Here is a 12,583-nt window from a genome sequence, read left to right as displayed (position 1 = left end):
AGAATGGTTTATCTTCAACTCTTTCAGGGTCTATGCTGGTAAACTCCAAAATATAAAAAAAAAAAAATTATGGTAGAACAATAGCCAATTTGAGTTAATGTCACAAATATTATCTGATAAAGAGTGAAAGAACCCTTGCAAAGCCACCCAGAAACTATTGCTTGGAAGGTTCTTTTCCCCAAGACACAAATCAAGTTAGAAACAGGGAACTGCCTTTATAACTATCTTAACCAGTCATCAACTTAACAACAGTTGTATAGACGTAGACTTTATGTAGGCTAAGGTTTGGCCAGACCACAATCAATAGATTTAAAATATTTAAATAGATGCTTCTATGGACAGGGGCCACATCTTTCTAATGGGCTTCATTAATACAGTTTCACCTGTATACGTGTATATGCAATAATACTTAAAATTTCTTTTACACTCTACAGATTGTGCATTGGTTCTATATAATTATCTGATTCTGTATCATCTATCAGTTAAAATCTGATCTGATCTTGACTCAGGTCAAGGCCCTCTTTTATTTAGGATTAAGATTTATCAAGCTCTTCAGTGATTTCTTTTGACATTTAAATAATCTCCTGGTGACACAAATTTTCACCATGACTAAAACCTTAGTTAGATGAAATACATTTTGCAATGTTAGAAAATTTAATGCACTTCAGATTTCTGTTATTAAAGATGCAACATCTCCTCCCCCCAATAACTATTCATCCCTATTTTTGTGCATAAGCCTAGACTTCATCTATTTAGCAAATGTAGATAAGTTAGGGCAGTTAGGTTTATCTGATCATCTTTAGGTTTGTGAGATAGTGTTCCATCATTGAATAGTTTGCATTTCTGCATTTTTTTACTGAGTGCTTTGTACACAGTAATCAATAAATATTTATTAAATCAATCAATCAGTGGTGTTTGTTTAGTTCAGTGTTGGAAAGGGATTTTTGCTAATATTAATAGTTTTTAGGAAATCTTTACGTTCATACTTTTTGAGTAGCTTGTGGTGTTGGTGTAAGACCCTCCCTCATAGCTGTGAAAATGCAGTCAGAACACCACAGGGGGTAGTTTTCTGTCATTATTTGCAAATAACTGTGGAGTCTGTGGAAAGGTCCCTGCTGTCCTCTTGTTGGCTTGTGATGGAACATGGCATGTCTTACCCATTCCATTGTGAAACATATCCAAATGCATTCTTAGATGACTGCTCCTTGCTACTTATAAGTAGTTACATGATGTTGGATGAATTTTTGTTGACAAACCTTCCTTTCCAAAACTGCTTATCAGACTACATTACTTCTGACTGAAAAGCTTGTTTGTTTTTTTTTTCTTCTGTCTGAATGGATTGCTTGCCAGTAGTGACTTATGGCTTATTTCATTGATTTTCAGTAATGAGATGGAGCAGTATGAGGTAAATGTCTGTGCACACGGGCAGGGATTCTAAATCACATTCTGCAAACCACGAGCTTGATGATGCCTTGAGTCCATCTCCTTGAAAATGTTTGTGGTGAAGGTTTCTTGAAAAAGCTTTGGTTTAAAGCACAGCACTTAAATGACAGAATTAGAGAAATAGAGTTACACAGTCATTAGAGTGAGAGGTCCATATTGGCTTGGTCAGGCTAACCTCCTTACGGGTCATAGAGGCTAATTCACAGGGCGGTGCATCTGATGGGTTGTCTCAGTGGATAAGCGAGGCAGAGACAGCATGATGTACTTTTAAACGCATTGATTTCTCTAGAGAGTAGCATTTAAGCATGCACCTGATCACAGAGTACAAGGGACTGATGATCAACTTCCCTGGCTGTGGAAGTGCCAAGGATGTTCAAATATCTCAGTCAAGGAAGACCCTGGAAAGAAATGCAGAGGAAATCATTGCAGACTGGTAGCATTGCATCTGGTAGCATCCTGGGTCACTGTCTCATGGTGCTGAATTACCTTTGGCTTGCAGTTTTGATCTTGATGACAGGGAGTGTATTAGGTACTATTAAAAGGTTGGATATCTGTGGGAAGGAGGGGAATTCCCTTGAAGAGAGTATGTTTTGGTGCTGCTAGTTTATGGCTCCTCTGTTCTTTCCATGTGCTCTTTAATCCTCCAGTCAGATTTGCTCTTGGTTGCACAGAGACACTGTTTAGGTTGGTTTCCAACAAGAACTTCATGAAAGTTTTTATGAACTGAAAACAAAATAACATCTATGTTATAAAAAGACCTCATTATATGTGACTGTAGGTGAGATACAGGAAGGTCTGAACTCAGACCATTTCTCCAAATGAATCAGTTACCTTTCTGCATAGGATAATCTTCTTTCTCTTTTGTTCTTGCCGCCTGTCACATACTTTGTATTATATAATATATGTTGTATGTAAAGATAGATAATAGAGATAGGTAGATAATCTACATGTAGACTACCTATCTATTCTTTGGATTACACATACATTTATTAAGTGTCACAAAACCCTTTATGGTCTCTAATTAGAAGAGTCCAGGTAGAGTTTTCATTACTTCCTTATCATTTCGCCTTTAATTAATGCTCTTATCTTCATATGGAGACTCCTCCAGGCCTTTCTTGATGACACCGATAAATCTCACTGCCTCCTTCCCATCTGTTCTCTCCACAGTGCTCCTTCATTCCATGATCCTTGTCACTCCAGTTTCCACTGCTACCCCTGAGTTCCACCTTCTTGTTTCTTCTGTCTTCTTTGTCTAAAATTAACTTGAAACTAAGCATCCTCTTCAAGTAGACATCATGGCATTCTTTAATCTTATGAAAGCACAACATAATCAAAGTGTGATGCACCATAGACAGCAGTTGCTGAAGATCCTGTGGTCATGACAACTGCACTCTGGCCTTTAAAAATCATATAAATAATGATTTCATTTCTTACTCTATGTGCTGCTTTCCCTACTTGAATAAATTCTTGTGTCTTGACTGAGTTAGGCAGAAATGTACAAATTAGAAACTAATTAAATTAATGACATAACTTGATATATATGGTTTTGGTGCAAATAAATTTAATTGAGAGAATTGAAGATGAGATCATGGAGTAAAACAAAACTGATTCTGAATAAACTATATTATGTACATTCAGGAATAAATGGTAGGAGTCTAACAGACTTGTCTATTAGTACAGACAGAATTGTAATCATTTAGTGTATCCCAGAGGAGAAAGGAAAATAATATTAATTTAATCAAAACCATCATGTAAAAAAAGATTAAAAATATGAATGGAATTTGAGTATATTTTTATACTTGTAAAAATGAATCCTAAATCTAAAGTGACTCAGTAAATAAGCTATAATTTCCTGGCAGAAAGAGTTGAGGAGGTGAAGAAAAGATATCAAAGGAACTAAACAGTAGAGAACCTTCTAGAGGAGCAAACACTGAGTGACTCAAAAATATCCTGGGAATTTTCGTTTACATTCTGATCAATCCCTATTTATGTTTCTTGGAGACAGATGATACATTTGACCACTTCATTTCTACATGGGGTGTAAAATAATAAGAGCAACCAGCCTGCTAAGAATTCAAAGCCAGATGGTGTATATGTGTGTCATGCTGAGCTGATGGTTTGGAAATGCCAGCCCTGCAGAATGGCTGGAGCTGAATAATACTTCAAGGTAATCCTGCTTAAGGCCCACTTGTACATCTCTGTACAATGTATACATTTTATCCAATTAGTATAGTGAATTTTAAGTTGTAGTGGAAGGATGATATACACACAAGCAATAGAAAAACAGATGAAAGGTCACTAATGAGATTTGTTAACTGTCAGCTCAAATCAAACTCTAATAAAAATGGCAGAAATCTACAGTGGTTTACAATATTGGCAAACTGCTTCTAAAGCAAATAACCAAAAGTCAGTCCATTCTCCAGGGAATAGTAGGCTGTTTCATAATTTTCAAAGATTTTCTTTTGATCATGTGAGTTAAAGACAAAGATTTCTTTTTCTTTGTAGTGCTGAGGATCAAACCCAGGGCCTCTCACAGAATAGGTAAGCACTCTGCTCCTGAGCTCTGTCCTCAGCTTAATATCTGAAGTAAAGAAACAAGAATAAAACCTCCAAATTTCCTCTGTCTCCTTATATTCAGAAGCTAGAAGATAGTTTTACGGCTTCTGCATTTCTTGACCTCCACCTTCTCACTTGGGGAAATCTGTAGCAGTGCAGGTAAGGAGGCGCCTACTCTAGTCACAGGAAGGGGAGCCAGCAGAGAGGCCAGAGAGTGAGAGGCAGCCACCCAGGTATGGCACTTTAAATAAGATGATGATGAGGTAGCCCTAGAAAAGTGTAGACCCCATTCATATGTGCTGTTAACCAGGCAAATTTGACAAAATGTTGTTTAGCCTATTATGTGTATATTTTTAGAAATTCTTTTTCTTTTTTTTTAAATTTTTTTCCATTGTATTTATTTCTTTCTTTCTTACATAGATGACAATAGTGGAGTGCATTACATTCATAATTATCCATTTACAGCACAACTTTTATGTAATTCTGTATATAAAGTGTGTTCAAGCCAAATTATGCCATTATACACGAGCTCTCTTTTTTTTTTGCATACAATTCTTAATACACCTTTATACCACCATTTATCATATCTCTGTTTGTATATAAGGTATGTTGACACCAAATTCACATCTTCATACATATATTTTGTATAATGATGACCATCTCCTTCCACCATCCTAGCTATTCCCCTTCTCCCTCCCTTTCCTTCCCATCCCTATGCCCTATCTAGAGGTAATTTTAAAATATGAAATTGTTTCCCCCCTTTTTCATTTTAAAGTTCCCTTACATTGCTATTCCTTTTTAAAAAGTCTTTATAAAAGTATCTGCACCCCAAGAATCAGCAAATGATTCATTTATCCAAAAAAATTTTATTAAGTAATTTAGTTTCATGTTAAATTGGTTTCTTTTTCCTCTCTTTTGAAAGTCTGTTATTTAGGTATAAATATAATTAAGATCATCTTACCTTCTTGATGACGTGAACTTTTTATCTATAAAATGTACCCCCTTTTTTGTAATACAGGTCAATATCCTCTATTTAAAATACTTGGAATCAGGGATAGGGTTGTGGCTCAGTGGTGGAGCGCTTGCCTAGCATGTGTGAGGCACTTGGTTTGATCCTCAGCACCATATTAAAAAAACTAAATAAAAAAATAAAGGTTTTGTGTCCATGTGTAACTAAAAATATTTTTTAAAATACTTGGGATCAGAGATGTTTGATTTTGGGATATTTGCACATATACAGTGGGAAGGATATCCTGGGGATGGGATCCAAGTCTAAACACAAAATTCATATATGTTTACATACATATTATACAATAGTCTGAAGATAATTTGTACACCATTTTTAATAATTGGTACACAAAACACAGTTTATATTGCTGCTAAAGGGGCTTGGAGGATCGTTTTTCCCCTTGGGTATATGGAATAAACTGTATTGTGCACCTGCACTTTTACTGACCCATTTCAAGATCTATTTCTATTTGTGGCATCCTGTTTGACACTCAAAATGTTTTGCATTTTGGAGCATTTTAGATTAGAGATATTCAACCTATATAATTAATCATCACAAAATCAGCATCTAAAAAATTGATTCATGTATTTAGAATAGAGGTCTGGTTGTTTACAATGGAAAAGGAAGTCTGGTATTAGATACTATATCTTTGGGTTTTGAAGTGAAAAGTAGTAGCAAATTTACTTGTGTTTGGAAAGTATTGCAATAATTGTAACTAGAACTGTTTTTCTTGCACTTATCCACCACTCAGTTTCCCAGGATGCATTAAAAAAATAATTGTTTTCCAAATATTTTTCTTTATCAGTACTAAGCCAAGATTCTCTTTCTTTTGCCTATAAACAAAAACCCTGCGGAATTTATACATACACTACAGTGTCTTGGCCTTTGAGCTCACCAAATCCTGCTGTGATTAGCCAATCTTTAAATCCAGGGGGAACTTAGGAAAGGAATGAAGAGACTAGCTAATTATATTCTAAAAGTATGGAAGCCATTTTTTAACTTTTATTTTTAATTAATTTGGACTTATTCTATGAATACTACAAAAATTTTTTGAGTAATACAAAAAAACTTTCAGTATGTCCAGTAATCAACTTCAAGAAATAAAACACTCTCAATGTAGTCAAGGCTCTTGTGTCCTTCTCCCACTGTCATCTTCCCTCCAGAGGCACCTGAATTCAGTGTTACCAATTTCCATATTTTACCAATCTACCTATTTTAATTCATGTACCTGCATCCTCATATTTATCTTTGTATTTTTTGAAATTTATTTTGATCATGTCAAAATACACCATTCTTTTCTTTTTTTAGTTTCATGTTTTGCTGTGAAAATTAAAAATTGATATGTAATTAGAATTTCATTGTATGAATTCAGTACCCTATATTTATCCAACTTTTTTTGAAGTAATGACTGCTGAAATTAATTGTCAGTAGGTGTAATTAGTGCATATGTGTGTACTCCAGGGAATGTCTTCATTGTTAAGTTACTAGGAACATATACATCGTTAAGTAACTAGATATTGTCAGCCCCAACCAAGGTGGTTGTCCAGATTTCCATTCCCATTATAAGCTTTCTGGTTGCTCTACATCTTTATAAAACTTGGTATTGTCAGAATTATATTGTAAATCATTATACTGGTGAGAATTGCCATTGGCATTTCTGTGGTTGTCACACAGGGCATCTTAATGTTTACTGGCCAGATTAGCATGGAGTTATTATTCCCAGGCATGAGCACCCCAATGTCTCACACTCTAGTAGGACTGACAGATTCAAATGACTAAAGTCTTAAAAATAATATAGACAAATGTCCCAAGCAGGAAATTATTCCCTGAGTCATTTAAGTTACTTCTGATTATCAAAACATGATGCTTGCCCGTGCGTCTCCTGTGTCATTCTCAGTTGGGACAGCCTCAGCTTCTCCTAATCCAGTTCTGGCTGTAGAAAGAATGACAATAAACCTTAAGTCATTGATGCACAGGATGAGGCTAAGTCATAAGGAAACACAGAGCTCCCCTCTAACTAAGATGGACTGAGATCAGCAGGATTTGGGAAGCCCCAGAAAGCCTACATCAACCACACAGGGGTTCCTGTGCTGAGCAAAGGGACGGACCTTGATGCTCTTTAGGACCTTTTTTCAGCCTGTATGCTGTGCCTAAGTGAGGAGTCACCCACAAAGCTTTCACAGACTTTCCACTGCCTGTGTGGGGGAAAAAAATGTTTTAAGTACCTGTTGTTTTCTGAAGAGGTGATGAGTAAAATTGTTTTACAAATTATTTCTAATAGAATCAGCCAGAAAATTTTCCCTGAATCTACCATTGGTGCTAAGTAGGTAAGGTTTTGACCCCAGGGAACACACGTGCTGTCCCTTCTATAGTCTGAATTGTCATTTGCTTTCCTATGTGACAGTATTTTGCCTGCCTCACTCAGCTCTGGATCACCAGTGATTTTATCCCCACGTTGGAACTCCATTCCATGTCACTGGTGTGCAGTATTTCAGGGTGCTCTCCCTGAGATGGCACAAGTGAGAACCCAGCTGATGGCACTGATTCAATTTGTTATTGATACTGAGAGCTCTTCTGGGAAAATGTGTTGGGTATCTCTGTTTATATTACTTTGGAAATATTTTATTTCACACATACTGAAAAACCCGAGGAGGAGGTCAGTTAGTTCAAGTTTGCTGACAGAAAATTGATCTATATCAGAGTCTGGATGATTGTGCTCAGTTGATTTCTTTATGACTTCAAGACAAGATTTCTACCACTTCCTTTGTTGGGAGAATGTCTAAATTAAGAGATTAAAACCGAGGAAAGCTTCTTCACGTTTAGACGGAGTTATCTTGTTTATCATTCACACTCCCCTTGTCCTTGTGTTTCCACTTCTTGGATGTTCGCTGAACCTCTCTGGTCAGTATAACCAGAGGCTCCAGGATCACAGAAGTGGAGTGTGCCGATGAACGCTGCTTTCTGTTGGGCCTCCTTGGTTATGTGTGTGCTTGTGTGTGTTGTACTTGTGTGTGTTCCACTTGTGCTGAGATGAGTGCAAATGGAAGTAGTGTTTATAAGATAACTCTTATCACCTATAATGGCAAGTTGTAAATATCCTGTTTCCTATTCCTAGGTCCAGCTCTTCAGTGGGGCCTTTGATCTGCTTTGACCCTGGGTTGTGTTGCAGAAGTGCAGCTCACATTCTGTTCCACTGCTCCGTGTCTCTGTGCTTGTTGATGTGTTCCTGTACTTGTCTCCCTACAGGTTATCCAGGCCGTCTTTTTCGGGATCTGCGTGCTGACTGATCTTTCTAGTCTTCTGACGAGAGGAAGTGGGAACCAAGAGCAAGAGAGGCAGCTCAAGAAGCTCATCTCTCTGCGGGACTGGATGCTGGCTGTGTTGGCCTTTCCCGTTGGGGTTGTGAGTATGATGTAGAATGCATTTAGCCACAAAAAAAGCATGGATCTTATTTCAGATTTTTAAGATAGAAAAAAAGACACATTATAGGAGATTGATTTCCTCCTTCCTTTCTATCTTTTAGTGCTGAGGATTGAAGCTAGAGTCTTGTGCATGCTAAGCACACATACTAACACTGGGCTGCAACACCAGCCCCGAGGTTTAGATTTAGATTTAGATTAGTTCACTGGGCTGCCAGTACCCCAGACTGGAGGGCTTAACCAGCAGAAGTTTATTTTCTCACACTTCTGGAGTCTGGAGGTCTAAGATCAAGATCAATCGGCAGGGTTGGTTTCTTGGAGGCCTCTCTCTTTGACTTCTAGATAATCACCATCTCACTGTGTCTTATATCTCCTTCCCCATGTGCTGGTCTGTACTCTAATTTCTTTTTTTTATAAGGAGATCACTCATATTGGGTCAGGATCCCCCTCCTGGCCTCATTTAACCTCAGTTCCCTCTTTAAAGTCCCAAGTGTTATCACCTCCAGAGTTTCTGGGGGGTTAAGACTTCAACATGAGACTTTTGGGGGGGGTACAGTTTAATCCATAAGGGTGTCTTAAACAGCCCCAAACTTGAAATGTATGTAATTTGATTAGAGACTTTAGGTTTTTTTTTTTTTTTTGTATTGTTTTGCTTTTTAGTTTTAGAGAGAAATCAACATTAGTTCACCCTTGTTAACTTAATCAAGTTGTCAACTGTACCATTAGTTAACATCACTTAAGAAATGCCACTTAATGTTTGGATCCATTCCGGATTCACTGACTTTCTTTGTTTCCAGTTAGATTCTCTCCATAACCCAACTTCCTTCCCTACATCTGCACATAAACCTTATTTCTTCAAAGTCTCCACAAGACTCTAGATTTGAACTTGTATATAGCCAGGAGAAGAATGAGAGAATTCTATATCTCAAGTTGTGAGGACAGGTCCGAGTGTTTTACCTAGTTCAAATTCAGACCTCTCACTTGCCATTTTTTTTCCTGGAGGAGCAGAAGTGCCACTGACGTAGGCACCAGGAGCACCAAGTTCAAGGCTCATCGTCAGAAAGTTATGCCCAGATCCTTCCTGTGGCTCTTTCTCATAATGGCCAGAGGCCCCACGTGTGTGGCTGAGTTCTTTTCCTGTGTGCTGAGTTGCATTTTCTTGGGTGAGAGAGCCCCAAGTTCCTGAGAACTGTGCAAGGGCAAGGGGGGCTTCACAACCAGTCCCTGACCCTCTCGTTCCTTCAGGCTTGTCTTCTGAAGGCCACTGGGCCAGTGCTCAGATCCAAGCCATCTAGCAGATCTCTCGGGTTCTGTCCTTTACACAACAGATCTAAATGCTTTACTCTGTCATTTGACTTTGTATTATTTTATATTCCTTCTTTGCACTTGCCTTCTAAAATTCAAATACCTTGCATCAGAATAGCCATATAGAAGAAAATTTTTTCTCTAGCATGAAGTGTAAAGATGTACACTTTCTGCATAAAAGAATTATCTAGATATTCAAGTCTGTGTGTGTGTCCATATAGTTGGGGTGTGTGTGTTTCTTTTTTTTTTTTTAAACTTTATAATTCTATAGGAGTATCATTGCCTCTGGAAGTCTTCATTGGGTAAAAAGAATACAATAGTAATACAATAAAAGTAGGAGCACAGATATGGGCATGTTTTCTCTTAGCTCCACGTCTCCTGTTAACTGATGCTGACGTGTTTCCACAGGAACATTCTGACTTACGGTATAAATTTTACCTGCTTCTCAAAGGCTCATTGCCTATGCTCTTTGGATGGTTGTGACATTCTTTGGTGGGAGATTTTCTGCACCTTTTTGTGCTTGAGACTTGAGGTATTCATCAAGTTTGAGCGTTCTTCCTAAATTCAGTGTGGGTGTGTTTCACAGGTGTGAGTTTGTGAGCCTTTTGATTTGCTTCTGTGTTTATTACATCTGATATTTTCCTCTGTGATTTACTGTTTTTGTTGATTTGTCCATATTTTGGAAGAAGAAGAGGAGTAGCACTACTCTTCATCTCCACGCCCATGTTAACCAGAAGTCACAGCATCACATTTTCACAGCACAGTGTTCAACTTTCCCCTGGTGACAAGTTCCCGAGCAGCAGGTCAGCCTTGGCCTCGCACCTGGCACCTCCATCCTGTGCCACCCGGCACAAAGGAGGTGATCAGTGCTCTGCAGTCACAGAAGAGAGTAAAGTGGTAGTGATGAATCACAGATATGCAACTTGCTGATTTCTTCCACTCATTTTTTCCTTGGCCACTGGTATCTTATAGTCACTATTTCCATTTTTCATAATCTTTCTTATTATTATAGTCTGTTTTTTTTAACTTCCTTTAGTTTCTGTTACTTTTCTTTGTTCTCCTTCTTTCTTTCCTTCCTCCCTTTCCCACTCTTCTCCAATTAAGAACAATCTTGGCCAGTATTCTCTGGAAATCTTATGTTTTCTACTGTTTCTACCTTACTGTGTCATTTGGCTTTGTATCTCTTTACCCAGTTTCTTCCACATTTCTAACTCTAATGCACAGAAATTCATCTTGAGGCAAAAATAAAAAAAAATCTTGATAAATGGATTCTTTCAAGATACATTAATTTTATTGTGAAGTCATGCATTTGCTCAGAAGGGTCTAAAACACTACTGTAGTTTTATTCTTTGTTTTGTGTTTGTAGTCCTGGGGATCAACCAGGGTCTCACATGTGCTAGACAAGTGCCCCTACCACTGAGCTCTCCCCCAGACCATTTAAAATTTTTATTTTCTTATAGGGTCTCAATAAGTTGTCCCTGTACTTGGCATTGCATTAGAGTTTAAATTCGATTTTCTATATGTTTCCTAAGGAAATAGAAATTCATAGATGCCTCATCACTAGTAAAAACAATTTTTAGGTGATTCTAGAAGAGGTTGGCACATATTAAATCTTCACCGACTCCTCAAGATACGATTAGAATGTCACAAATAGTGACTTAATAAATAACTTTAAGACTAAACTCAGATAAACAGATTCCTGAAACATTAATTCAGGCACATACTGCCTTGCTCTGCGACTGTGTACTCTAATCCCAGGACAGGACAGGCACAACCTTCAGGGTCCCCTCAAACCCACCCAGCAAAGGATATCTGCACCTTCACAGGGCAGGGCAGCATCTGGGCTACAGCAGCCACCCCAAGGCATTACCAAGACAAAGATGTACTGGCGAGGTAGTGAAATTTGATTGTGTGCATTTTTCAAGCAGAATAACAAATGGATCCAGTGCCTAGAGTTGAATTTATGGAAAATGTACAATTGTTCTTCATTAAGAGGGCTGCATTGGATTGCCATTGGGGACAGATTTAGGGTTTTGGGAGAGGGACACTTTCATACTCATTTTACTCTTTGTTTGTTTGTTTTTTAGTTAAAAGTATAAGCTTACTGTCTTTAACTAGAGTGGTATCTTGCCAGCACAAAAGTCAACAAACACACAGAAGACAAAAGACATTCTTGGTTTGATTGTTCCTAATAAACTCAGTGCTTCCAGACCACATAATGTCATAGAATTATTTGTAATGCTTCTTTAAAAGGGTGACAGGGTTCAGAAATAAACTGCACATGGTAAGAAGAGCCTCCCGTGGGTTATCCCTGTGAAATGAATTGCAAGGCTTTGGGAGTGGTGGTGATTTCCGGCCATTGGCATTACTAATCAAGGCCAGCTTTGCATTGGTGGGAATCAAGATGATACATGCTCTGTTCACTCAAGCAAAGCTGCCTGATTTCTTCAAGGTCACACTGAAACAAACCTTTACTCCAATTATCTTTGATTGGAATGTTTCATTATTTTTATATATCCTTGAGGTAAGAGAGAGCTTGAAGTAGATACATTAGGTCCACGGGTCACCAAATCATATTTAGTGCTCCATGCTCACAGAAAGCAATTACTGTCAACTCTCAATTAACCTTGTTCCTGGAGGATGCATTAGTGCAGAAATTACAAATCCTGCATAACCCACCCTGTCTTCCTTGATGCCTTCGTTGCAGCTGTGAAATGTATGTGCACATGTGTGCATGTGAGAGAAAGAGGGAGAGTGGGAGCACCAGGAAAAGCTTGGGCCAAACAGTCTCTCATGCCTGTACTATGAAGCAAAGATAACACTGCTTCCTCAGGAACAAACTGACAAGAAG

The 12,583-nt window shown here is 38.0% G+C and overlaps 1 protein-coding gene across 8 annotated transcripts in view; it reads left to right on the top strand.

Moving 5' to 3' along the window:
* Nucleotides 1-12,583, top strand: part of Aig1 (androgen induced 1) — a 242,918-nt gene that overhangs the window by 54,273 nt on the left and 176,062 nt on the right. For all 8 annotated transcript variants that reach the window (XM_071612967.1, XM_027938509.2, XM_071612964.1 and 5 more), the window contains one exon: nt 8,255-8,410. In XM_071612967.1, coding sequence (XP_071469068.1) covers nt 8,255-8,410 — 156 coding nt within the window. The remainder of the gene's footprint in view (nt 1-8,254; nt 8,411-12,583) is intronic.

Source organism: Marmota flaviventris, chromosome 6 (genome assembly GCF_047511675.1).
Source record: "Marmota flaviventris isolate mMarFla1 chromosome 6, mMarFla1.hap1, whole genome shotgun sequence".
NCBI lineage: Eukaryota > Metazoa > Chordata > Mammalia > Rodentia > Sciuridae > Marmota > Marmota flaviventris.
The sequence above is the reverse complement of the archived record's forward strand: the minus strand, read 5'-3'. Positions and strand labels throughout refer to the sequence as shown.